This window comes from Phacochoerus africanus, chromosome 6 (genome assembly GCF_016906955.1).
Source record: "Phacochoerus africanus isolate WHEZ1 chromosome 6, ROS_Pafr_v1, whole genome shotgun sequence".
Taxonomy (NCBI): Eukaryota; Metazoa; Chordata; class Mammalia; order Artiodactyla; family Suidae; genus Phacochoerus; species Phacochoerus africanus.
In genome coordinates, this window is record NC_062549.1 from 99,795,231 (window position 1) to 99,822,652 (window position 27,422).

At 47.4% G+C, this 27,422-nt stretch overlaps 2 protein-coding genes across 6 annotated transcripts; one reads left to right on the forward strand and one right to left on the reverse strand.

Annotated features, from left to right (window-relative positions):
- Positions 1-5,959: 5,959 nt before the first annotated feature.
- Positions 5,960-23,401, reverse strand: POLR3GL (RNA polymerase III subunit GL). Of its 4 annotated transcripts, none has more exons than XM_047784802.1 (9): positions 23,300-23,401; positions 20,154-20,650; positions 10,697-10,863; positions 10,232-10,361; positions 9,311-9,379; positions 8,679-8,735; positions 8,385-8,458; positions 8,143-8,256; positions 5,960-7,838 (listed from the first exon to the last, which is right to left on the reverse strand). In XM_047784802.1, exons 3-9 carry the CDS (start codon positions 10,820-10,822, stop codon positions 7,752-7,754), a joined length of 657 nt encoding a protein of 218 aa, XP_047640758.1. In that variant the 5' UTR covers positions 10,823-10,863; positions 20,154-20,650; positions 23,300-23,401; the 3' UTR covers positions 5,960-7,751. The 4 variants fall into 4 exon arrangements, with proteins under 4 accessions (XP_047640758.1, XP_047640761.1, XP_047640759.1 ...); XM_047784805.1 differs by lacking the exon at positions 23,300-23,401 and having other exon boundaries at positions 20,154-20,276; positions 20,480-20,650; XM_047784803.1 differs by lacking the exon at positions 23,300-23,401 and having other exon boundaries at positions 20,154-20,315; positions 20,480-20,650.
- On the forward strand, positions 21,822-25,432 carry ANKRD34A (ankyrin repeat domain 34A). 2 transcript variants are annotated; one of them, XM_047784800.1, is made up of 4 exons: positions 21,822-22,061; positions 22,235-22,449; positions 22,552-22,615; positions 22,998-25,432. In XM_047784800.1, exon 4 carries the CDS (start codon positions 23,114-23,116, stop codon positions 24,602-24,604), a length of 1,491 nt encoding a protein of 496 aa, XP_047640756.1. In that variant the 5' UTR covers positions 21,822-22,061; positions 22,235-22,449; positions 22,552-22,615; positions 22,998-23,113; the 3' UTR covers positions 24,605-25,432. The 2 variants fall into 2 exon arrangements, with proteins under 2 accessions (XP_047640756.1, XP_047640757.1); XM_047784801.1 differs by lacking the exon at positions 22,552-22,615.
- The last annotated feature ends 1,990 nt before the right edge of the window (positions 25,433-27,422 follow it).

Genomic DNA, 27,422 nt, shown 5'->3' on the forward strand with positions numbered 1-27,422 from the left:
GAACCCAGGATGCAGTAGCAACACCAAAGGATCCTTAACCCACTGAGCCACTGGGGAACTATTAGAGTTCTTATCCAAAGTTCTGGTGGTGGAGTTCCTGTCGTGGCTCAGTGGCTCACTATGAACCACGAGGTTGAGGGTTCGATCCCTGACTTCCCTCAGTGGGTTAAGGATCTGGCGTAGGTCACAGATGTGGCTTGGATCCCGTGTTGCTGTGGCTGTGGCATAGGCTGGCAGCTACAGCTCTGATTAGACCCCTAGCCTGGGAACCTCCATATGCCGCAGGTACGGCCCTAGAAAAGACAAAAAAAAAGTTATGGTGGAGTTCCCGCCTTGGTACAATGGGATCGAGGTCTCTTCAGTGCTGGGACCCAGGTTCCATTCCCACTCCTGGCACAGCACAATGCACTGAGGATCTGGCATGGGTAACAACTGCAGCTTGAATCTGATCCCTGGCCTGGAAACTCCATATGCCATGGGCCCGCCAAAAAAGAAAAAAAAAAAATGTATTGCATCTCGGTTGATTTACTTCCATGAGGTAGACTAGACTGAGTAGCACAAAAAACCAGTGGAGGTGAGCCATACTGATTAGGCTCAATTTAATCTATTCAGGCTATTCCCATCTTTGTCTTGAACTTTCCTTTGGTGTGACCCTGCTGTATTTTTTTTTTTTTTTGTCTTTTTGCCATTTCTTGGGCCGCTCCCACAGCATATGGAGGTTCCCAGTCTAGGGGTCTAATCGGAGCTGTAGCCACCGGCCTACACCAGAGCCACAGCAACGCCAGATCCGAGCTGCATCTGTGACCTACACCACAGCTCAGGGCAACGTTGGATCCTTAATCCACTGAGCAAGGCCAGGGATCGAACCAGCCACCTCATGGTTCCTAGTCGGGTTGGTTAACCACTGAGCCACAACGGGAACTCCACCCTGCTGTACTCTTTATGGGACCTGTTATGTAAGGAGAAAAGAATGAAGAAACTCGGAAGGTTGGGCTGTTTCTAACTACCAGTTGGTTGGTCATCTCCAGGCAATGGAATGATGTGAGAAAGAAGAAGGCAGAACACGGGGACATAATTGTGAATCCCATAGGCCTGAGTCCTGGGGTGTCAAGCAAGTTTTATCCTCTGTCCTTGTTGGGCGACAGAGCGGCTGACCACCTCTCCAAGTCAATCAAATGGTCAGTAAACAGGTTCTTGGAAATGTCTGGCTGGGAACCTAGCTTGGATATTTTTAACCTCCTGGACAGATGGACAGAGGATTTCAGTTATGAGGCCGGTGTGGGGTGGGGTGTGGGGGGGGGGGGTTCAGGGGCGTGAGAACTGTGTTTCCCTTATGTGGTTGTATGGCTAAAGACTCCTCCCTCTCCAGTTCACCTGTCTCAGTTCTGACTTCTTCCATCTGTTCAGGCTCATAGCTTCCTTCCTGTGTCCCCTGGTCTCCCATCTCTCTCTATTTCTGGTCTCTCATGCTTGTCTCACCTTCCAACTCAGAGGAATTTTTGTTTTCTGTTCCAGACCCCAAGATGTTTTTAGCTCCATATCCCTGAAGTTCAGGGCAAAGGCGGTTGGGCAGTGACCAACGGCTCCTTTGCACTTCTGGAGAAGGTAAAGCTGCCATCAGTACCCCACAGCTTCTCTTCAGTTCTACCTCTCCAAGCTGTCCTGCAGGAGCGTCCCATGCTCATGAACGTCACTGTCCCCAACTCTTGGGAACAGAGTTTGAGACCTTGGAAGCCCAGATTTGGCCTCATGTAACTTTGGAAAGGAGAAGAAATGTTGGTAGAGGTCAGAGGCAGTAAACCTGGGGTCCACAGGTGGAATCAGCTTGCAGACATTACAGACTTGTACAGTTTCTTCCTAAATATTTGAATTGGTTGCAAACATTAAAAAAAGCAGATTTCACCATAATCTATTGTTCTGGCTTCCCCTAAGAATGTGGTAATACTGAGTCCACATTCCCTCACAGCTCTTGCAGGAGCTAAGGGGTCAGGCAGACTCATGTTTGCCAGCTCTCACCAATCCCTACTGCATTACATTCACCTGCTTCACTCTTTTATACCCCTGACTCTTGTCTGGTGTTAAGGTTTATCTTAGGTTGTCACCTCTGCTCTAAGTAGAGCTTCTTAAATATTTCCTCTGAAGGACCCCTAATTTTAGGGAGAACTAATTTTCCCCTGGGGCTTTTGGAAGAGTGCAAAGTAGCCTGTCACAAGCCAGAAATGTCTTTGTAGTATATGTATTATGTTTAAAAAGTGCAAATTTTGATTTATACTGCATAACATATTTATATAGCTGTACTATAAAGATAACTGGTCTTCCCACACCAAATCTTCTTTTTCTTTTGCCCGTGTCTGAGGGCCAGGGATAGAACCCACCCCACAGCAGTGATCCAAGCCACAGCAGGGACAATGCTGGATCCTTAACCACTAGGCCACCAGGGAACTTCCCACCACCAAATATTAAAAGTAAAACTGGGAGTGCCCATTATGGCACAGCAGAAAGGAATCCGACTAGTATCCATGAGGATGCCGGCTCAATCCCTGATTTTGTTCAGCGGATAAGCAACGGCATCACCCTGAGCTGTGGTGTAGGCTGCAGATGCGGCTCCAATCTGGAGTTGCTGTGGCGGTAGCATAGGCTGGCAGCTGTAGCTCTGATTCGACCCCTTCCATTTGACAAGGGTGTGGCCCTACAATGCAAAAAAAAAAAAAGAAAAGAAGTAAAACTGACACTCTGGAAAATGTGTCACGTGCAGTCTGTGGCTCCAAATATTCCTCATCTCTTTACCCACTGATAACCTAATTTAAATAGCACAATGCTAAAGACATGAGGCAAAGAGAGACATGGAAAAAAAGACACGGAGAGAGAGTCAGAAAAGGAAAGGAATCTCAAAGACAATAACAGTAAGCACTCTTTCGGGCTCTTGGCCACCACTTCTGACCTGGCCCAGTCCAGCTCCTGGGAAGTTTGTAGACATCCCTGATGTCTCTGGACAGGTGTTACACTGGTGGACCAGGATGAAAAGCAAATCTCAAAAGAGAAGGCAGGCCAAGTAAGGGAGAGGTCAGGGGCCAAGGGCAGCCAAGTATGGTCAGAGGGGAAAGACTGTCTAGGGGCCAAGAGAGAGGCTTGGAGACAGGAAGCATAGGGCTGAGAAAAGCACTGGTCAGCAGTTGTCCTTTCTCTCACTGAGCCCATCTTTTTGTGTGTGTGTCTTTTTAGGGCCACACCCATAGCACAGAGAAGTCCCCAGGCTAGGGGTCGAATGGGAGCTGCAGCTGCCGGCCTACACCACAGCCATGGCAACATCAGATCCTTAACCCACTGAGCGAGGCTTGGGATCCAACCCCATCCTCATGGATGCTAGTTGAGTTCATTACCACAGAGCCATAATGGGAACTCCAAGCCCATCTTCCTCTCACTTCCTCTTACCCCACCCCCATCTCTAGTCTGAGAAAAGATAAAGAGTAAACTTGACCTCCTTAGATGAGGGAATGCCGCTCCACAATGGCTACATCTTTGGCCATAGCAGAGTATAAGGAGGAAGAGGACCAGGGCTTCTTTCCCTGTCCACATGGGATTTCATCTGTTCTCTCCAAGATAAAATATACCCCAGGTCTGTGTCCCTGACTTAGGTGAGTTTGTTCCTCCCACCCCTATTGGTTAGTCAAAGACAGGTCCAACCTCCCTCCTGTTCTAGTACTATCAATGCTGCCTTGGGTGTAATAGAGAATGTTTCAGACAGTATTTGGATATTGCCACCTGTCCATTTTACACCAAGGAAAATAGAATTACAGGATAGGGAAGATTTGAAGAGAGGCAGGGGTTCAAGTTTTGGGAACCCTGGCCCACAGCTGAGGTTCTCAGGAGGCGGGGAGGTTTGAGAATGGAGAACTGTCCCAGAGTCAGAGGTCGGGAGGGAGGGGGGCACAGCCCCTCCCTGCATTGGTCAGGACTGGTTCTTAGAATCCCTGGATTCCTTCCTCCAAAGTCTAAGATAATCAAGGAGATCACACTTAGCATCTCAGGTCCTGCAGTTAAGGTTGGATCACTGTCTTCCCTCAGACTTGCATTAGGGTTGCAGGAGGAACCTCCCTTCCCTTCAGAATACAAAAGGGCAAATTAAGTACTGTTGGGAATAGGCAAAGACTTTTCTAAGATAATACTAGGAAACCAGAGCTTCATTATTTCCAGCTTTCCGGTCCCAAATGATCTTGGGGAAAAAATGAGCCTCAGTAGGGGAAAGGTCAGTGGAAAAAAGGTTACCACTGGTCTGGCCAGATTAGCTGAGCTATTTCTGTCTAGCTTATTTCTTTTCTCTGTCCTCCGGCCAGACATGCTGCATGAAGGGAGATAGAGAGGATCTGCCCTGCAGGCCCATTCCTCAGTCGGAAATTTCTTGATGGTCTGCTTGATTTGAGTCCTGGCTTGCTGCTTGTGACCTTGAACTCTGCTGCAAGGGTATCTCTTTCCTTGCTAGTTAATGGAATTGCTGATCTTCCTGCTACTCAGGCTGCAGCAGATTCTTGGAAAGGACTGGCTAGTTGCCTGAGGTATCTTTAGCCTGCCCAGCTGAAAACAAGGTGGGGAAATCCAGTGGCTGGAATGAGTTCAGCAAAAGCTGGACACATCCTGATCTTTATTCTCAGCACCATTTGGATTCTTGCAGGTGGATCAGCATCAGCTTGAAAGATTCCTAGTGGACATCGAATCAAAGTGTTTCATACACGAGGAATGTGAGGCTTGGAGGCTAGACATGGAACTTTCCCAAGTGCACAAAGCTATGGAGTGCTTCGCCCAGTTGAAATGGCAGCTTTTCCCCTTGGCTTAGTTCTTAAACCATCCTAGGCCTATAAGCCACCCTTCCTTACTTTCAAAGTTCAAACAGCAATAAAAATGAATTGAGGAAGGAGTTCCCTGGTGGCCTAAAGGTTTAAGGATCCAGTGTTGTCACTGTTGTGGTGTGAGTTCGATCCCTGGCCGCATACTGCAGGCATGGCCCAAAAAAAAAAAAGAATTGAGGAGAATAATTGCCTTTTCCTCACCAAACAATGGGTGTCCTATCCACATAACATTTGACCCTCCAATTTTCATTGGTCTCCCCTCCCAATCTTCTAGCTTCATGTTGCATCTAGGTCTTCCACTCAGCTGTTCCTCAAACCACTTGAGTCCCTGTGCTTAAATTTGCAGACCCCAATCTCAAGTTTCCTATCCAAGGTTGGAGGGGACATGGGGTAGGGAATAGGATTCTTGCCTGAGAACTTAGCCTGCCTAGGGCCACAGCCGTGGGAGTGGAAGCAGTCTGTTCAACATAACAGGTCCCAGCAGGCACACAGTACACGGCTGAGCAAGAATGGCATGGAGCCTCTCTAAATGTTTGCCAACAGAGCCTCAATCTCTAACCTCTCAGGTGGTCCTCTGGAGGATTAGCAGCCAGGATCCTATTTACTGAGCCTTAGGCTTCAGCCTCAGTCTGCCCACTAGAACCTAAAAGCTATGGAAAGTAGGGGAAGGGTCAACGGAAACAGTCTAGCTCATGCCTGGAACACTTCTGGAATCTGGGGAAGCTGCTGGGTCCCCTGTCTCTGGCTTTGTTCAGCAAGGTCACCTGCCAGAAGCAGCGGGAAGCCAGATGGGAAAGAGTCCAGGAATGGTCTGATCTTTCTGACACCTTGACTTTGAGGCAGTGCAACTGATTACAAGTGGCCACTCTAACCTTTATTCTTTCCCCTATTTCATGGGAAAAGGATGTGTGTATATGCGGAGGGGGGAGCAAAGATGTGTTCAGTTCTCCTCTACTGTCTCTTGTCTAGAATCTTCTTTGTTCCCAACTTTTAAATTCCCATGCTGACATTAAGTGGGATTTAGCAGGTCCAGCTGTGCACCCCACACAGCTATAGATACAGTTAACCAGATTAGGTCTGGTATGTGTGTATATACAGGGGAGAAAGGCAAAAGGAAAATTTTCAGTGTCTTTTATTTTTGTTTCTTGCAGAGTTCTCCCTAGCCACAATCAGAGGCTATAGTGTGACTATGGGAAACCCCAGCGACAGGTCCCCTGGCCCCTCCAGGGACACAAAACCACAGAGAACTAGAAAAGGAAACATCAATCATCCCAAATTGCTCAATCACTCTGGAATGTTCTGTTTCTATTCCTGTTTCCTTCTCTGTTCTCTTGGCTGCTTTAAACTTAACACCTACTGCCACACCCAAATCAGGCTTTTAAGGTGCTTTCCCTCAATGGAGCCACAGCCCCTATTCATTCTTTGCAATGGGGTCAGAAATCTCTAATATTAGGTTGCCAGCCTCTATCACTTGATGCTGTAGGGAATTCAGTCTGCCTGTCTGAATATGGTTGAGGAATTTCTTGACGATTCTCCCATCCTCTCTTTATGGCTTTCACATGTTTAGTAAGGTCGCTATGACAGCATCTCAGCTATCTATGCCTGCTTCCTTATCCAGTCCCTATTCTGGACACGCAGCTCGCCCGTGACTGTTGCATGTCAAGTGGCTGGAACCAATCAGTTCATCTAGGGCTTCCTCAGAAGCCAATCAGAGCCTAGGGAAGTGACCTCACCCAAGGGAGAACTGTGTGGGTAAGAAAGCACCTCTCGGAGCTGAGTGTCCCTAAGTCCTTCCCTTCCTCACGCCCCCCCTTACTTCCTGTAAAGCAACACTGCCTACCCTCCCCCACCCCTCCCTCAAAGAAGGGAGAGAAAGGCTGACCAAAAGAGAAATTGCAATTCAGCCACATAGCAGATTCCAGAAGTGGAGAGGAGGATATTTAGAGGGCTCCCTCTTCACAGAAACACCTTTCAAAGTGGGGTCTCCAGGGCCTGGAAGAGGGTGAGTGGGTGTGCAGAAGAATCAGCACCTCCTCCCGACTCCCTCCTCCCACCTGGCCTTCTTGACTCTCCCCACAAAAATAGCTATAATCGCTCCTTGTAAACAAGGACAAGAGCAAGGTCAAGTGTGGGAAAGCGAGGGCCCGTGTCCCTGTAAACACATGTGAACAGAGATAATCACGTCCCCATTGCTTGAGGACCAGAAGCTCAGAAGCCAGCTGCTCTGCAGGGGGTGGGCTGTTTACAACTCACTCTGCCCAGCCCTTAGGATGAGTTCCTGAATGTTCCCTGGCAGAGCTAGATTGGGAGTAGGTGTCCCACCACAGGGGGTGGCAAGAAGGTATAAAGGACAGGAAGGCTGAAACCCCCAGTGTGTCACACAGGACTCTTCACAGGTAAGGAGAGAAGAACAGCTCACTGGGCATCCCCTTCATTCCTCCAGCCCTCTCCCACTGGGCCTCGCCCTGGACAGAGACAGATGAAAACATTTTACTTAAAAATATAAAACTGGTCTGACTGCTCCTAACTGTTCCCACCCCCAATTACCTCCAAAAAGAACTGTAAAAAATGGGTAGGGGCATGCGCACGGCTGTCTGAGCTCTAAGGACTCCAGGAGGAAAGGACCCTCCTTTCCCCTTTTCATACAGTCAAGACACTGGTGCTTTGCCCTTCCTTCCCCCAAGATATCACAGGCGATAAAGTATCAGAGGAAAGAGGGAGGGGAAAGGTGGAAAAGAGTGCTATCAGTTGCCACTCTGTATTCCTATCTCCAGGGACCAAATAAGTTATCTGGATTCTGATCAAATGATTTGATTATTCACAAAACCAAATAGTAGGGAGGAGTTACTCTCTGTACCCTAAATCAAGAAAGATATGAGGGTCCAAGGTATTGTTCAGGGTCCTTCTTCAGTATATAGCCTCATCCATATTGTCATCACTGTCACCCCCAAAGTCCTCTCCATTGTCAAAATATGACATGATGTAATCAGTTTCCTGAAATAGAAAAACAGGAAGGAAGGTCAGGTATATTTTCAGTGTTCCACTTCGTCCCTGTGCACCAGTCTCCTTTCCTCTCAATATCCCCGTTCTGGGGCTGGAAGGGCCCTTCAAGGTGTAGTTCACTCTTGAGAAGTGCCCAGGGGCGGATAAAGTGGAGGGCACTATTTTTGGAGGCACTATTTCCTTCGGTCCTCCAGCCCTCTGAAGAGACCACCCCTGGTGGACAAGGTTGAGATTCCTCAGAGCTCATGAGCAGAAGAGAGGGGGTCCCCTGAGAGTGAAAGGAGGTCCCCGTCACCTCTTCATGCTCTTCTTCGTCATACTCCTCTTCCTCTTCCTCTTCTTTCTCTTCTTCTTCTTCTTTCTCTTCGTCTTCCTCTGAAGTCACTTCTTCCTCCTTCTTCTCCAGGGTCTGTGTGAGGATGAAGAGGAAGAGAAACTCAGACACAGCCACATAAGAAAAAAATCGAGGCACACATGGGCCAAAGGAGAGGAATGAATCTGGGGTCCAAGTGATCTCAATGCGCATTGCTTCCTTACCTCTAGTTTCTGTATTGTTTCCTCCTTATCTTCTGTGGTCTTAAGGGGCCTCTTGGGAAGTAGAATGGTGGTCCCTGGTGAGAGGATCAAAAGGTGAACCTTCAGAGAGTAAACTTATTAGCTGGTCTACCACACCCTCTTGCACAGACCATGTCACTCTGCTGCCCTCATGTGGCCACCATGGCATCCAGCAACAATACTGGGTAGACGGGATAGGCCCTGGGAGAGCAGCCTTGGCCCTCCACCTGATGAATGAAACCTCTCCTCTCTCTCCTTTTTCCCAGATACACTCACGTTCCTTCTGTATCTTCCGCACTCGGATCTTTAGCTCCCGGGGTAGACGTCGCCAATCTAGGAAGAGCAGGAACATAAAAGTCAGGCAGACTCTGCCTGCGGGTCTCCTATGAATGAGGACTCCTTTTTTTTTTTTTTGGTCCTTTTAGGGCCGCACCCGGACATATGGAGGTTCCTAGGCTTGGGGTCGAATCTGAGGTGTGGCTGCCGGCCTATGCCGCGCCACGCGGGCTTGAACTGCGTCTGTGACCACAGCTCAGGGCAACACCAGATCCTTAACCCATTGAGCAAGGCTGGGGATCAAAATGGGTCCTCATGGATACTACTCATGTTCATTAACTAACCACTGAGCCACGACGGGAACTCCTGATGACTCTTTTTAACGGAGAGATAAGATCAGGGTAAGGATGAGGAAAGAAGTTTTGCTTCAGAGTTGCCTGGATGCCTGCCGAGCAGTGGGGTTATTTCATGGGTTTTAGGTAGAGTCTGAGAGTGTTTGGGAGCACGTCTGAGGCTCCTGAATAGGGTGGAGGTGGGGGCAGAGGAGGGTGGAGAAGACGGTGGTGGCTTGAGGCTTGAGGCATTTCAAACATTTGAAAGAAGGGAAGTCAGTGAAAGGCCCCATCACCTACCGGGGTTCCAGTCGATGGCACTGTCAACTGGCCCTGACATCTGATACTTGTCTGAGTAACGTTCCACATCTGAGGGATCAGAGGTCAAGGGTCAAAGTTTTATCCTTTCAGAGCCCTAGAATAAGATTGTTCCTGAGGGCGCAATCCTCTCATAACTCAAACATTGTCTGCTCCCTCACCCCAGACCCAGAGCCCGGAAGGTCAGCTTCAGTGAGGACATTCAACACTCTTCTAACCTGGCCTTCTGCCACCAGATTGCAATGTTTTTATCTCCCTTAACCAGAGGCATGGCTATGTGGACTGGTAGTGTGGTACAGTTGAAAGCATACTAGAGCAAGACACTAGGGTTTCAGTCTTCCCTTTACTCTTTGTCAATGGGACTAACTTAGGCAAGTCTTTTATCGCTCTGAGCTTTACTTACTAGGGCTTTAGTAGGAAAGCACGAGTTGTCAATATACTGAAATACTGTATTGCCACACCCACTGGTAAATATCCACTATCCCAAGCCTCCCAAGGGTGCCCCCTTCTCCAGTCCCTCCTGGTTGCCCTGACCTCTCCCAGATCCACAAACCAGAGGGGTAATCTTAATTAGCAGGGCTTCTCAGAGACCCCTTCTCAACCCCTTCTGACTGGTTGGTGCCTGCAATATCCAGAGTGTTAAAATTTTTTATACATCTTCCCATTTATACCTGTAAAATGGGCAGCTTTATAATAACCTCCTACTGTCCAAGACTATTGTGAGGCTCAAAGCAAACCATGGGCACATCCATGTATTGCAAACGCAGGGGTAATTGTTATATCTCCCTAGTTAGGCGATGAGCTTCCTGTGCCTCTTCTGGCCTCTCTGGGCCTCAGTGGTGTTATGTACAGGGCACTACTCATGGAAGACACTTGGAACCTGATTCCAGCATTCCAACTGACCTCTTTTGGGGACAGCAGGCCGGATGAAGTAGGGGAGCTGCCTCATGGCCCCTCGTAGCTCCTGCTTCAGTGCCAGGACATATTCCCCTTCCTCTCCTGAGGGCAGAGGCACTGGGCGGAACTCCAAGGGCTAAGGAGGCAGAGGCAATGGTCAGATCAGGGAGAAAATCTGGGAGGGCCTCTCCTCTCCTCACAATTCAAGCCAATGCTCCTACCGAGCAGAGGACCAAAGGGAAATGGTGGAGCAACACAGCATTTTGAAAGCTGGGGAGCTGAGAGTGTAAGAAATAAGGGTGAACACTTCCTCGTCTGCAGAACATCCCACGGAAGCTGAGAGTATAGAGATGGGTTGAGGGGTGGAGGGGGCAAGATGAGGATGATTTAATGATGGCCCAGGAGGGATCTAGGATCATATACAGTCGGCCAGGGACGTGGGAGTCTTGGGAAAGAAGGGCAGACACTCACAGGGAAGAGTGGCGAAGGCTGCAGGGTGGGTGGGGGCAAGGCATCCCCCTTCCCAATGCCCACAGCCTCCATGTTGAAGGTCAACTGGCCCCGGCCACGACCCCGGCCCCCACTCCGGCTGGCCATGGTGGAGGAGGCCTGGGGATTCAGAGATCCAATGAGAAAACCTGATAAAGACAAAAACAAAGAAAAAAGTATAGTAGATCGGACAGGAACCAGGGAGGTACAAAACACGTAATTTTTTCTCCCTGAGACCTGAAAAGCCAGTTTAATTCAACACATTTTGAGAAGGCATTGTGCCAGGCAAGGCATTTCTAAAACTATAAACATGGAGGAGACATGGTCCCAGTAGGACAGACAATTGCAATATGCCGTAACTGTAGCACAAAGAGGAAAGTGATTAGACCCTATAGGACCCTAGGTTAATTTGATGTTCATTACTGTCTGTATATCTACATATAATCTTTGAATTCTTTCTCACCCTGGCTTTCCAAACCCAACCAGGTCCCAATTCAATCCAATGCAATACATTTCAGCAAACTATATATTAAGCATTCTACCATTAAAAAGGTAGTGTGAAAAATATAATAATAAAATAAAATAAAAAGGTAGTGTGCCAGACACTGTGAGGGAACAAGGATGAGTCATCAGTCTTATTGCCACTTGGTTGGGGATGGGGGGTAAGAAGAACCATTACAAAAAAAAAAAAAAATTTTTTTTCTGCCCCTCAGGCCAGGCTAGGCATCAGATGCCAGCTGCAATTGCGACCTATACCATAATGCCAGATCCTTAGTCCACTATGCTGGGTTGGGGGTCAAATCTGCGTCCCAGGGTTCCAGCGATGACACCGATCCCATTGTACCACAGTGGCAACTCCCAAACTGATCTTTTTAAACAACACTTAGAAATTCAGAATCTTAGAATTGGAAAGACCACAGAGTCTTCTAGGCCAAATGCCCTCCTAGTGCAGTACTCCACTCTGTAAGGTGTCGGTCATTCAACTTCTGGTGGCATTTTCCTAAAGAGAGAGGGTGTCCACTTTCCCACAAGGCAGCCCATCCTACTGTGATCAACTGTGATGAGTCGAAAGTTCCTCCTGCTACTGTCACTAAATTCTGCTTCTTGTTATCTTTTTTTTTTTGTCTTTTGTCTTTTCTAGGGCCGCACCCGCAGCAGATGGTGGTTCCCAGGCTAGGGGTCTAATCGGAGCTGTAGCCACCGGCCTACGCCAGAGCCACAGCAACTCGGGATCTGAGCCACATCTGCAGCCTACCCCACAGCTCACTGCAACGCCGGATCCTTAACCCACTGAGTGAGGCCAGAGATGGAACCTGCAGCCTCATGGTTCCTAGTCGGATTTGTGAACCACTGAGCCACGATGGGAACTCCCCTGTTATCATTTTTGAGAAGACTGTCACATAGGGTAAGGCATAAAGTCACCAAATGAAAATGAAACGAGTGAAGTTCAAACTGGAACTATTTCCAATAGCAGGGAAGATACCTAGCACTCGGATCTTGGCTTCTAAAACCATTTTTCAATAAAAGGAACCAGGGCTTCTTGGAGAAATGGCTTGGATTCTAGGATTGAGATAAGAGTACTAGACAAAAAGAAAGGAAGTCTTCCAAAAACAACACACACACTTTGATAGGGATTTATCAGAGGGGCATAAGAGTCAACTGAAAGAGCTCTTGGTGGCCAAAGCCTGAACAATTCGAGCGATAAAGTAATGGATTATAACATCAAAGTATAAAATAAATATCCATGAGACCATACTCATATAAATAAACATTTGAACAAATTAACACACAGGAGAGAAAAAACAAATTTCTCTTGCAGAATTCCAAATAAATTATGTAGATTCTACCCTAAAAAGGTGAAGTGTAATTCCCCATTCCTTAAATGTAGCCTATGTATATTGTCCAGTACAATTTTGGAAAGGTGGTAGGAGTGATTTTACTGTGTATAAACTGGACAAGCATCACTTCAGTCAGATGACCAAGGTCAACATCAACAATATTAAATCACGTTGTTAAGATTATGTACCCTTAGTATAATGTGATAAAAACAGCAATTTATCTCTGTGATCCTCCTCCCCCAAACTGATAACCCTAGTCTAATCAGGAGAAAAATATCAGACAAATTCCAACAGATGAACATCCTATAATATACCTGACCAGTAATCTTCAAAACTGTCAAAGTGATCAAAAATAAGGAAGTTTTACCCTTCCATTGTAAAAGACAAGGAGCTATCCTAGTGGCAGCCTTATTAAAAATAAAGAAAACCATTCCTTTTGTTTTCTAATTATAGAAGTAGTATATATTTAGTCTAGAAAACTTGAGAAGACATTAATGGATAAAGAAAAACACCTATTGGAGTTCCCTGGTGGTCCAGTGGGTTAAGGATACAGTGTTGTCACTGCTGTAGCTTGGATCACTGCTGTGGTGTGGGTTTGATTCCTTCTACATGCCAAGAATATGGCCAAAAAAAAAGGAAAAAGGAAAATATATATTATTTCATGACCATGATGTAGTAATAATTATTAATATATTCATATGTATCCTTTCAATTTCATTTCTGTACGTACACATACATATACATACATAACAGGGCTATAATGACTAAATGTAATGTGGTATCCTGGATGGGATCTTGGAAATGAAAAAGAGCATTAGGTAAAACTAAGGAAATCTGAATTACATATGGACCTTAAATAGTTACAAGTTATTAATATTGGTTCATTAACTGTAACAAATGTACAATTTTAATATATGATGTTAATAACAGGGGAAACTGATGCCGGAGCCTATGGTAACTTTTGGTACTATCTCCTCAGGTTTGCTATATATCTAAAACTGTTTATGGAGTTCCTGTTGTGGCTTGGTGGTTAACGAATCTGACTAGGAACCATGAGGTGGCAGGTTCGATCCCTGGCCTTGCTCAGTGGGTTAAGGATCCAGCATTGTCATGAGCTGTGGTGTAGGCTGCAGACGTGGCTCGGATCCCACGTTGCTGTGGCTCTGGCCTAGGCCGTAGGCCGGTGGCTGCAGCTCCGATTCAACCCCTAGCCTGGGAACCTCCATGTGCTGCGGGAGCAGCCCTAGAAAAGGCAAAAAGACAAAAAAACAAAACAAAAACAAAAAAAAACTGGTTTTAAGAAATAAAATCTATTAACTAAAAAAAAAAAAAAAAGGGAAGAAACAAGTAGCAATGCAAAATTCATACTTTCTCAGACCTTCCTTGTTTGTTTTTTTTCTTTTATGGACACACACACAGCATAAAGAAGTTCCCGGAGATTTTATCTGAGCAGCAATTCTGGATTCTTTAACCCACTGCACCCAGGCCAGGGATCAAACCTGAGCCTCCCCAGTGACCTGGGCCGCTGCAGTTAGATTCTTAAGCCACTGCGCCACAAGGGGAACCACAGTCCTTCTTGTTTTTTCTTACTCTGATAGTTTTAAAGAATATGTTGGTCAAGAATGTTATAGGATATTTGTCTGTTGGAATTTTTGTTTTTCTCTTAATTAGACTGGGGTTGTGGGCTTGGGGGAGGAAGATCACAGAGATAAGAGTATCATTTTCATCATATCTTATTAGGAGTATATACTAACAACATGTTAGGGAACAATAAAAGACAATACAACATAGTATTATGATCTCTTATATTAGTGGTTCATAATATAATTGCTCCCACAGAAAGCTAGGAGAACCGGGATGGTGAGGAAAGGCTTTAGGAAGCACAAGGTCTAAAGTTTGGAACAGGAGTTTCCATTGTGGCTCAGTGGTTAACGATTCCGACTAGGAACCATGAGGTTGCAGGTTCGATCCCTGGCCTTGCTCAGTGGGTTAAGGATCCGGCATTGCCCTGAGTTGTGGTGTAGGTCACAGACACGGCTTGGATCCCACGTTGCTGTGGCTCTGGTGTAGGTCGGTGGCTACAGCTCTGATTAGACCCCTGGCCTGGGAACTTCCATGTGCTGCGGGAGTGGCCCTAAAAAAGACAAAAATAAATAAATAAATAAATAAAGTTTGGACAGCCCTTAGAAATCATGTATCCATGTATCCATTCACTGATTCATTATTTCAACAAATATTTATTTATTTATTTATTTAGTCTTTTTAGGGCTATACCCACGGCATTTGGAGGTTCTCAGGCTAGGGGGCAAATCAGAGCTGTAGCTGCCTGCCTATACCACTGCCACAGCAACATGGGCTCTGAATCATGCCTGTGACCTACACCACAGCTCATGGCAATGCTGGATCCTTAACCCACTAAGCAAGGCTGGGGGTCGAAACTTCGTCCTCATGGATGCTACTCAGATTCATTTCTGCTGAGCCATCATGGGAACTCCTATTTCAGCAAATATTTATTAAGCATCTGCTATATGCTAGACACAGTGGGAATCATAGTGAACTCTCCACTCTAGACATTCATCCTTCCTCTGATAAGGCATACTTAGTAAATTGTTATTCAGCTTTGATTTAAACTTCTTTACCAAGATAACTGATTTCACTTTGCAGGTCTTTCCTTTTTTGGGATATTTGTTCTTTAATCAATATACAACAAATAAAATAAGAAATACATGGCTCAACAAAATACACTCCACAAAAGATTAGTTAGGGGAAAAAAAGATTTAAAAATATGTACAAAGTACTCTATTTTGTCAAAAGCACACACTCACCAACACATATGAATAATTAAAAAAAATTGTTCTTGAAGGGTATACACCAACAATTAACATTGGTTAATTTGAGATGATTGAGATTTTGGGAGTTTTTGGTGGTTTTTTTTTTTTCTTCCTTCTATACTGAATAGTTACTGCTTTTGTAATAAGAGGAAAATATTCATTAAAAAATTAGGAGTTTCTGTTGTAGCGCAGTGGAAATGAATCTGACTAGGAACCATGAGGTTGCAGGTTTGATCCCTGGCCTTGCTCAGTGGGTTAAGGATCCCACGCTGAGCTGTGGTGTAGGTCGCAGACGCGGCTTGGATCTGGCGTTGCTGTGGCTCTGGCATAGGCTGGCATCTATAGCTCTGATTAGAGCCCTAGCCTGGGAACCTCCATATGCTGCACCGCAGCCCTAAAAAAAGACAAAAGATCAAAAAAAAAATTAAAAAATACGCTAACAGATTAGTAGATGAGATTAACAGTATATAGCAGGAAGGAGAAGGTGAGGAATTTGGAAAGTTTCAAGTCCAACTGCCATGAAAAATGTGAGGAAAAAAATGGCTGTTAGTTAAAAGATTAAACTTTGATATGATTTAAAGAATACATTAGGGGAGAGAGGATGTCTCATAGACACTAGCGAAGGTAGCGAAGGGATAAGAATTTGTCATTATGTCTTCAGGCCCTTTCAAAGGAAAAGACACTCTAACTGGCTGGCTTAGGTGTCTTTCTACCTAAAAGATAAAGTTCTAGCAGTAGAGACAGAAGCTCTTTTGACCACAAAGCAATGAGGAGTTAAGAAAAGGCCATGAGCTTTGAGGTTAGACAAGTCTAACTCCATTTCCACATACTAAATAGGTGACCCTAAGGATGTGAGGTAAAAACAAGATAAAATTTTACTTAATATAAGGCACTAAACTAGTGGTTGGGGACCTGTATCCCACTCAGCTCAGGAATCTACAATGAATCTCTTCTATTTAAGATTGTGATCAAGTCTAAATTCGTGAAGATGTTTAAGGTTTCCCATAATCTGGTCCCAAACTGCTCCTCCACAAACATCAATCCTCCCTAGTGTTCATCCCTGCACTCTTGTTACCCCGCAAACAACATCTCACATACATTTATTATATATCTCATTACCAATTATGCATAACTCAGTGTAATTCAGTAAAAGTTACTAAGAAGCAGGTGTCAGAGTTCCCGTCATGGCTCAGTGGTTAACGAATCCGACTAGGAACCATGAGGTTGCAGGTTCGATCCCTGGCCTTGCTCAGTGGGTTGAGGATCTGGCGTTGCCGTGAGTTGTGGTGTAGGTTGCAGACGCAGCTCGGATCCCACATTGCTGTGGCTGTGGCATAGGCTGGCGGCTACAGCTCCGATTGGACACCTAGCCTGGGAACCTCCATATGCCATAGGAGCAGCCCAAGAAATGGCAAAAAGACAAAAAAAAAAAGACAGAAAAAAAGCAGGTTTCTACAAAACATACAGAAAAACAATTACATCCAAGTTAAGAAAGGCAGTATACATAGTGCTTAAGAACACGGATTTTATTTAATAACCCTAAATCTGTTTTCTCATCTGTAAGATGAGAATAATAATAATAATAAAGCCATCTAAATTCATTCAACAAATATTTACTGAGTTCTTACTGAGTGCAGGTACTGTTCCAAGTGCTAGGGATGTAGCAGTGAGCAAAATGGACCAAAAAACTACTGTATCCATGGAGTTGGTTTTTTGTTTTTGTTTTTGTTTCCCCCTAATTCAAAGCATACTCAAGCCAGGGATCAGATCCGAGCCACAGCTGCAACCTACAATGAGCTGTGGCAAAGCCAACCACTGTGCCAGGCAGGAACTGAACTGACATCCCAGTGCTGCACAGATGTCACTGATCCTGTTGCACCACAGGGGGACTTCCTCAGTGAAGTTTATTTTTCTTTTTTAAATGGATCTTATATTCTAGTAGAGTTGTCAGTATACAAATGTTGCAAACCATGAGACTGGGTGAGATTCCCTAAAGGAGTGGATGTGAACAGAGAAAAGAAGAGCTCCAGGGACTGAGGCATGGAGCATTCTAATATTTAGAGTTTGCTACATTTGCAATAAATAAGGCAAGGAGTTAACACTCTTATTATATTAGAACTCATGGAAATCCAAATGAAAAAAATTATCCCAATAGAATAAATGTGCAAAGAACATGAATAGGCAAAACAAAAGAATGGCCAATAAAACCACTCTTTACCTATCAAATAGACAAAGATTTAAAAAATAATCAGGCTGTCATGAGGTTTTGTTTTGTTTTGTTTTTGAGATGGACACTCGTATCTCACCGGAAGGACTATAAACACAAACTTTTGGGGGAGAAATTTGGCCATTTGAATCTATAGCGTTTTAAAAAGTTCATATACTTAGTCCAGTAATCCCACTTAAAAAATCTAAAGAATCATCAGATACATAGTTAGAGATATAAGTAAAGGCATGTTCATCAAAGAGCCATACGTGGTAGCCCAAATTCTGAAATAACATAAATGGTCCAACAAAAAAAATTGAATGGCTAATAGAGGTCCCTGGTGGCTCAGTGGGTTAAGGATCCATCAGTTGTCACTGCTGTGGTTTGAGTGGCATGAGTTCAGTCCATGACCCAGGAAACTAGTGTAGACACACGCAAAAAAAAAAAAAAAAGTTACCACCAAGACAGCTCTCCCTCTTTTTTTTTTTTTTTAATGGCCACGCTGGCATCATAAAGAAGTTCCCAGGCTAGGGGCTGAATCAGAGCTGCAGCTGCTGGCCTATGCCACAGCCAGGCAGATTGGAGCCAGGTCTGCAATGTAAACCACAGCTCACAGCAATGCCTAATTGAACCCACATCCTCATGGATACTAGTTGGCTAGTTTCTGCTGAGCCTCAATGGGAACTCCTCCCTCCTTTGTAGTGGAAATGCGGAGTGCATTGCCTCCAGCCGTATCTTTCTTTCTTCCTTCCTTCCTTTCCTTCCTTCCCTTTCTTTCTTTCTTTCTTTCTTTCTTTCTTTCTTTCTTTCTTTCTTTCTTTCTTTCTTTCTTTCTTTCTTCTTTCCTTCTTTCTTTCTTTCTTTCCTTCTTTCCTTCCTTCCTTTCTTTCCTTTCTTTCAGCTGCACTTGCTGCAAGTGGAAGTTCCCCTTCCAGAGATCCAACCTGCATCACGACAATAACCCACACCACAGCAGTGACAATGTTGGATCCTTAACCCACCAGGGAACTCCTATTTCATGTTTTACTTGTTGGATATTGATTGAAGAACAAATATCCAAAAAAATGGAACCAACTGCAAAGTGAGATCAGGAGTTCCCGTCGTGGCGCAGTGGTTAACGAATCCGACTAGGAACCATGAGATTGCGGGTTCAGTCCCTGCCCTTGCTCAGTGGGTTAATGATCCAGCGTTGCCGTGAGCTGTGGTGTAGGTTGCAGACCCGGCTCGGATCCCGCGTTGCTATGGCTCTGGCCTAGGCCGTAGGCCGGTGGCTGCAGCTCCGATTCAACCCCTAGCCTGGGAACCTCCATATGCGGCGAGAGCGGCCCAAGAAATAGGTAAAAAACAAAAACAAAAAAAGTGAGATCAGAAGTTCTCTTGGTAGATAAATTTAAATCAAAGCTGAATAACAATTTACTAAATATGGTTTATCAGAGGAAGGATGAATGGCTACTGCAGAGGATTCACTAAGATCCCCACTGTCTAGCATCGTGTCTAACATATATTAGATGCTCAATAAATGAAAGAAAATGTGATTTCTAAGGGCTGTTCCAGGCTTTAGACCTTGAGATTCCTACAGCCTCCCCTCACAGTCCCAGTCTTCTTGGTTTTCTCCCTTCTCTGGACTGTGAGAGCTATTATTATGAACCACTAATTTAAGAGGTCATAATTATATACTGTATTTTATTGTCTTTTATTAATTGTTCCCTAATCATCTCTGGGCTTTAAATGCTTCCTCCCCAATCAATTCCATCCAATTAAGCTTTATTTGGCACTGTGGATTAAGTATAGAACCTGCCCTACAAAAACTTATATTCTTTTTTTTGCTTTTTAGGGCTGCACTTGCAGCATATGGAAGTTCCCAGGTTAGGGGTTGAATCAGAGCTGCAGCTGCCGGCCTATTGCCAAAGCTACAGCAACACTGTGGAATCCAAGCCTCATCTGCAACCTACACCACAGCTCACAGCAACGCCTGATCCTTAACCCACTGAGCAAAGCCATGGATCGTACCCACCTCCTCATGGATACTAGTTGGGTTCATTACCGTGAAGTCAGGACGCAAACTCCAAAACCTTAGATTCTAAGAAGAACAGAAATGCTAAAAACGAAGAGGGCACAAGTACTCCAGTAGAAGTGTGCATAAATGCTGTCGTCAGACTGGGGAACAATTAATTCTACAAAAAAAAGGTAGTCCAGGAAAGCTACAGGTAGGAAGTAATATTTCATCAGAGTCTTGACAGATAACAGGAGTTTGTCAGGCTCTTAGGGGAATAATATTCATAGACTCAGGGAAAGCCTGATACCAGGGCAAAGAAAGGCGCCAGAGCAAGTCTTTCACTTTCTGCTTTAATATACCTCCCCTTTGCGCAAAAGAAAACTATGGTTCTCTGGTATACAATCAACCTAGTAATGGGAGCCCAGAGGAAAAGGGTAGGGAACTAGAAGGGGGCTGATCCAACAGGCTGCCGGAAAACGTTGCCTATCTATCTAGCAGCTTGTCCTAGTGAACTCGTTTGGGAGGTGTGAGACCGAACCAGGTCAGAGCCACCAAGTCGAAGCCTTACCTGCTGCCCCTCCCCCACGGAGCCCACGCCGCAGCCAACTTGAAATTTGCTTGTCTTCCTCAATCTGGTGGCGTTCTAGGTCCGCCTCTCAGAGCTCCCCATTGGTGGGTTCTCCTGGCCAATCTAGGAGAAGCCGGGGAGGGAGGCCCGCCCACTTGAAGCCTCGGAGGGGAAGGAGGGAGGGAGTTAGCTGGAACTCAGGCTTGGGTGAGTTCTCCACGCGCTGGAAGAATCACCTTGGGGTCAGTCATTTCAGACCTTATTTCAGATGGAGAACCCCTCGGCTAGCGGGAGTGCACAGAGGGAACCCGACACTCGGATCTCACCGAAGCACTCTGTTGAGGGAGCTTCCACAGAAATGAACTTCTGTGAAACTTGCTCCTTAGGATCAGTCCTTCCGTGACTCTGTCTTCACATTTGGCCACTCCTCCATTACTCCAGCCTTCCCTTCAGTCCTGCACTGCTTCTCTCCAGTACCACCAATGAATACGTCTTTTCTTTATAAAAAAAAAAAATTCTTTAATTTGCTGCCATGTCTGTGAGAAGATGCAAAGAGGGTTTAGGGAGGAAAGGATTAGGAATCAGATAATCAGAGCTGAGGAAGCTGGGCAGGTGCCTAGTGTTTCCTGCATTTCCCACTGCCTTCCAGCTCCTCTGGTAAAATGGGGCACAGTGGGAGGAGGAGCCCCACTTACACACACACCCACCCCCAGAAACAGAGAGAGTTCAGAGTAGAGATAGAATCTAGTCAAGAATAATAACCTAGATGTCAGAGAAAATAGCCCTGGGAGAGAAGCCTGTGGAGTAGGAAAGCTGTAGGTGGAGTGTCAAGCACCTGGTCTTTGGAATTGACCCGAAACAGAGCTCTGAGGCTTTAGTGAATTTGCTTAAATTTGCTGTTTCAGTTTCTTCATCCATAGCAAGAAGTCAATTCCTACCTTATAGCGTTGTCGTGAGGTTTGGAGGTAATGTATATAAAGTACTTGGCACATAGCTGGTGTCCAATAAATGGTAGCTAGTAAAAATGGGTAGCTTTCCTGCAAATATCTCTCTTTCCCCCTTCTCCAGGAACATTGTTTTCAGTATCTTGTATCTAGTGGCCTCCAGCCTCTGAATTATTTCATGTGAGTTCATCAAACCCTTAGGATTTTTTCTTTAACCCCCCCCCACTCCCCCTGATGCCTTCCAGCTGGACACAAACTCATTCCTAAAATATGCAGATGGAAGCTGTGGTAACCATGGAGACAGGGCAGGTGGTGAGGAGAAGGCAGAGACAGACAGTGTGAGAAAAGGACTGCTACAGACAGGGAGAAAGAAGATTTTAAGAAGCGATTCAGAGACCTTCAAGTAAGATGGAAAAATAATGAGTCTAAGAAAGACTGAGAGTAAAGAGATGCAATGAGAGAGGATGTGTTACAAGGTTCACTCTTCTCTGCCCCTTTTCTATTTCTCTTCTCCCCCAATCCCTACAAGAATATGAGGAGGCACCTGAGGATGCCCCTCGCCATATCTAAAAATGACCCCAAACACCCAGCCTCCTCATACTTATCTAAGGGCTGTACAGGGAGCTGAGGTCCAAGTTTATCTGTGCTCCATGTTCCATTTTTGGGAGGTGGAATGAAGATCTATCGCTGTGTCTGACTCCAGTTCCCCCTGACATTTAAACTAGGAGAAGGCAGCCAGAGCTCTTGCCTCTCTCAGCACAGTAAGGACTCTGGCTGTGGATCCCCATCGCCTCACTCTACCTTTATGCACAGTGTGCCATGTGCCTTGTGTGGCAGATCAGGTCTGGTGCACAGGCGCACATCAATACACCAAGCTCCGAGAATAGGGATCTGCTGAAGCTCAACGAAGAATTGGGATGGTCCCCAGTCTAGGTCGCGGAGGAGACTTCCAAGGAACACTTAGGTTTGTTGTGGCTGAGGGGAGGTCGTCTAAGCAGGTGAAGTCAGGATTGGAGCCTCTAGCTTTTGAGGGTTTATATGTGCCTGGGTGGGGTAACGGTTTGGTGCCCGACGCCCCCACCCGCAGAGACTGGGATATAAATAGCGAGGCAGAGCTCCGCCCCCCCCCCCCCCCAGCTTCTCTCCTCCGGAGCCGGCGCTGTGCCCGGGGCGCACTGGGAGGAGGGACCAGGCTTCTGTGCCCGGGCGCAGATACTGACACCAAGGGAATCCGGGTCCACCCCCCACCACCACCACGCCATGTGGGACCCCTGGAACCAAGCTCCGCCACCCCAGCTGCCCCGTGGCCCTGGCCTCAGTCTTGGCCCGGTGGAGATTCTGCGGACATACAGGTATCTATTTGGGTGAACTGCCTGGGAGGGGAAAGAGCAAGGAGTGATGGGGAACATAGCAGGGGCAAAAGAACCCCCCACTTCTCCCCCTACCCGTTTTAGGTCCCAAACGCAAGCTGCCTCCCTCCCCCCATTCAATTTATGGGGCTGTGGCAACCTAAAAGAGGTTAGGAATGGGACTATGTGTGTGAATGTATGGGTGCATGTGTGTGGGTGGGTGGCGTTCAGCATCCTAGAAAGGGGGATTCCAAGTGCGGATAAGAAAAGGGGGATGCTGGAAAGGTCTGATAAGCCGTGGGGTGAGGGTGGGGGTGCGGATATCCCTGCGCGTGCACGTACGCATTTGCACGCGCGCTCATCCTTCAATGCGGGTGCACCCTTCCCACCTCCTCAGGCATGCGCTGGGGGGATGGGGGCGGCTCAAAGGCATGAGTTAGAAGGACTGTGTGCCATGACGTGGAGCTCTCCCCCGCCCCATGCCGGTCCTTCAACCCGTGCCTCAGTTTCCCTGCCTGAATCAGTCAATAAGATCTTTCTCTTTTTTGCAGGGATTGGCTTCGCCACTGAGCCCTCAGGCCTCTGTCAGCCATCACCCACACGCCCTTAGCTATCCTCGGCAGGTCCCAGTCCCGGCTCCATCGGTGCTTTCGCCCCAGCGGCAGCTATGCTGCATACCGAGGGCCACGCTCTTCTTCGGGCCGTGGGTCAGGGTAAGCTACGATTGGCCCGTTTGCTTCTGGAGGGGGGCGCCTATGTGAATGAGGGTGATGCCCAAGGGGAGACTGCGCTAATGGCGGCCTGTCGGGCCCGCTACGACGACCCCCAGAACAAGGCGCGCATGGTACGCTACCTTCTGGAGCAAGGCGCGGACCCCAACATCGCAGATCGCCTAGGGCGCACCGCGCTCATGCACGCTTGTGCCGGCGGTGGGGGCGCCGCGGTGGCCTCTCTGCTCCTTGCCCACGGCGCAGACCCCTCAGTTCGAGATCACGCTGGCGCCTCGGCGCTTGTCCATGCCCTGGACCGCGGGGATCGCGAAACCCTTGCCACGCTGCTGGACGCCTGTAAGGCCAAGGGCACAGAGGTCATCATCATCACCACCGACACCTCGCCTTCAGGCACCAAGAAGACCCGACAGTATCTCAATTCCCCACCGTCCCCGGGGGTGGAGGACCCGGCTCCCGCTCCTCCTAGCCCGGGGATCTGCACGTCGCCTTCGGAAATCCAACTGCAGACTGCAGGAGGAGGAGCACGGGGGTTGTTGTCCCCTCGTGCCCAGGAAGAAGAGGAGAAGCGGGACGTGTTTGAATTCCCTCTCCCTAAGCCCCCCGATGACCCCTCCCCTTCTGAGCCACTCCCCAAACCACCACGTCATCCTCCAAAACCACTCAAAAGGCTCAATTCGGAGCCCTGGGGCCTAGTGGCCCCTCCTCAACCAGTCCCGCCAGCCGAGGGGAGGCCGGGGATCGAGCGCCTGACCGCCGAATTCAACGGCCTGACCCTGACAGGTCGACCGCGTCTTTCCAGACGTCACAGCACTGAAGGCCCAGAGGCCCCGCCCCCGTGGGCGGAGAAAGTGACTGGTGGGGGTCCTCTCTCTCGCCGAAACACAGCGCCAGAAGCTCACGAGTCCGGCCCCCCTTCAGGGCTGAGGCAGAAACTGAGCCGCATGGAGCCTGTGGAGCTCGATACCTCCGGAAATCTTTGCCCCGACTCGCCGGAGTGCAGCCGCCCGTCCCTGGAGCGCCGCCGATACAGCGCCTCCCCGCTGACCCTCCCTCTAGCCGGCTCGGTTTCCTCGCCGCGCCAGTCCCAGGAGAGTCTGCCCGGGGCCGTATCTCCACTGAGCGGGCGGAGGCGGAGTCCGGGGCTGCTGGAGCGGAGAGGTTCGGGGACGTTGCTCCTGGACCACATCTCGCAAACAAGGCCTGGTTTCCTGCCCCCGCTCAATGTCAGCCCTCACCCCCCCATCCCCGACATTCGCCCTCAAGCCGGAGGTCGGGCGCCCTCGCTACCCGCCCCTCCCCAGGCGGGGGCGCCAGGCTCTCCCAGGACCAAGCGCAAGTTGGTGAGGCGCCACTCCATGCAGACTGAGCAGATCCGCCTGCTAGGGGGCTTCCAGAGTCTAGGAGGGCCAGGAGAGCCTGGGCGCTGAGAAGAGCGAGAGGAGCCAAGGAGGCTGGGGATCAGGACCTTGATGGGAAGGGTGGGAGAACCAGCTCACACACACACCACGGCCATAGGGGTCTCTTGCGTGTGCTCATGGGCACGGTGCACGAACACATGGGTAGACTTGTCCACAAGCACAGTACTTGTATTTGCAGGGAAGGGTAAGTACTATTCTATTTACTGGGCATGTAGACACATACATTCACTCCCTGGTCACTTCACATGCACACGGGCACGACACACACAGGGCCACTTGTGCTAAGGCCCTCCAAAGAGTCCCAAACTCACCTGCATTTGTTCAGAAGCAGTAGGGAGCCCCTACATATGAGTAGCTTCCAATCTCTCTGCCCTCCTGCAAAAAAAAACCCTTGCTTTCCATGTATTCCCTGCAACACAGCCCCACTCATGATATTGGACACTCTACCTTCTTCCTGAATATCCCTCCCTCGTTCTGCCGGTCTTGCTTCTCTCTCCAGGCCTGACTCCTTGTTCACACCTGCTTCCCTCCCTAACCACTTTTCAGGATATCTTCTTCACTCTCCTTGGGGGTTTCCTGCAGCAATCCCCAGCCTCAGTTCTGCTGCTGCTCTTCCAGCTCTCAGCTTTACTTCTCAACTTCCTGCTTTTTCTTCCCACCCCGTTCCCGCAACCAACACAACAGGTTGTCTCATTTTCCCAGGGGGTGGGTCATGGGCTCTAAGCTGCTCTTTTGTCTGTCTGAGCTTATGAACACCCCCACAGGTAGAAGTGGGGAGTAACTCTAAATCACTCCTCTCTCCACTTGACGTCTCAAATAAATGTGTTCAGAAGCCTCTGTTTTGTCACTTCTGGAGTGGAAGGTGCGGGGAATAAGGAATAGGGAGGGAGGGTGATACTAACCACAGCTATAATTATCTAGGGGATACTTCAAGGTTCCAGCCACCTTCTTTCTAGGATACCAACTGTGGTTGTAGAAGAAAAGGCAAGTGTCCTGTGTCCTGAAGATTTTAAAGCATCCAATAGGTTTTTTCATTTCATTTCTCCCCTATGTCCATCCTCAAATTCTTTAACTTAAGATTCCCACAAAGGGGAGTTCCCATAGTGGCTCAGACGTAATGAACCTGACTAGTATCCATGAGGACACAGGTTTGATCCCTGGTATTGCTCAGTGGGTTAAGGATCCAGTGTTGTCCTGATCTCTGGTAGAGGTCGCAGGTGAGGCTCGATCCAGCGTTGTTGTGGCTGTGGTGTAGGCCGGCAGCTACAGCTCCAATTCGACCCCTAGCCTGGGAACTTCCATATGCCATGGGGGTGGCCCTAAAAATTTTAAAAAGTAAAAAAAAAAAAAAAAATCAAACAAGATTCCTACAAAGAACCCCCTTCCTTCACCACCAGCAGATATATCCCAATAGATTATCCCTCTTTCAAGCTTCCTATTTTTTGACCACTCATTTTTTTCCTTGGATGGGGGCATGTCTAACTTTCATCTTACCGGGAGCATTTCATCAATTTTCTTCTATATCTGGCTTTTGTTTACCCATCCTTGATTTGTGAGCCACTGTAGGATAGAGATGGGGGTGGGGAAGGAAAAGGAGAGGAGCGAGTTAGAGAGAGAGAGACCTCACCTATGTAAAAATGGTATAACAGTCAACTGACAAAGGGTGTGTTTGTGTGTGTGTAAGAGTAATTGGGGGAACCCAGCCTGATAGGTTCTATGAACAAACATACCTGTCTTAATCTGCCTACTGGACCTTTGAGCTTGCTGGCTTTCTTCCTACATTCTAACTCCTCCTTGCTCTAGTGAGAGGTGAAGGAACAACCCATTCTACTCTTTCTTACTCCCTCCCTCAGAATAGGTGAAATTAGAAAATTACCCAATGATGTGGTATAACAAAAAGATAAAAATATTGGGGATCAGAATACCTACGTCTGAATCCAGCCTTTGCCATCCTATTTGGTTTTGGACAATTTAGCCTCTCTATCAGTTCCTTTATCCATAAAATAATAAAATCTAGTTTGGGGGAGTTCCTGTCCTGGCTCAGTGGTTAACGAATCTGAGTAGCATCCACGAGGTCGCAAGTTCGATCCCTGGCCTCGCTCAGTGGGTTAAGGATCTGACATTGCCCATGAGCTGTGGTATAGGCAGCAGATGCGGCTTGGATTCCACGTTGCTGTGGCTGTGGTGTAGGCTGGCGGTTACAGCTCTGATTAGACCTCCCCTGGCATGGGAACCTCTATATGCCCCGGGTGCAGCTCTAAAAAGCAAATAAATAAATAAATATTAAAATCTAGTTAGTGATTTCGTGATTATTAGCTAAGACAATGCACCAAAGTACACTGCACAGTGTCTGACATATAGTAACTATGTGCTCGTTAAACGTCAGTATCTTTCCTTGCCTTAGCTCCACCACCAATTGCATGTGCATGTGATCTTGGACAATTCACATCACTTCTCTGAGCCAGTTTCCTCATCTACATCAGACAAAGTCTCTCTAAGAATCCTCTCATCTGTCCACAGTTCTTCCCAGCCTTGAATCTAGGCCTTTTTTTTTTTTTTTTTTCTTTTTCTTTTTCTCAAGCCTCGCCCCAGGAGTCTGGCCTGCTTTCTAGTACTCCCTGCAGGACCCCGAAAGACCCGCCCAAGATAAGCTTCTCCCTTATAGAGGATATTGCTTTTTCTCTTTGCAATTGGTTCCTCAGAACCTCCGCCCTCCTCAATAATTTGCCTATGATGAAGCTACCTCCAGCCAGCTCCCGCCCCCTCTCCGGTAATTGGCATAGGACCTGGCTCGTCCCCGCCCCCGCTTGACTGACTGCTGGGCTCC

Bases quoted from the DNA above. Each gene is read 5' to 3' on its own strand.
- ANKRD34A (XM_047784800.1), top strand. From the start codon at position 23,114: ATGCTGCATACCGAGGGCCACGCTCTTCTTCGGGCCGTGGGTCAGGGT.
- POLR3GL (XM_047784802.1), bottom strand. From the start codon at position 10,822: ATGGCCAGCCGGAGTGGGGGCCGGGGTCGTGGCCGGGGCCAGTTGACC. The intron at 10,362-10,696 runs GTGAGTGTCTGC...CTGCCTCCTTAG, and splicing joins AGCCTTCGCCACTCTTCCCT to CCCTTGGAGTTCCGCCCAGT. The intron at 7,839-8,142 runs GTGACGGGGACC...TTTCTATTTCAG, and splicing joins ACGAAGAAGAGCATGAAGAG to GAAACTGATTACATCATGTC.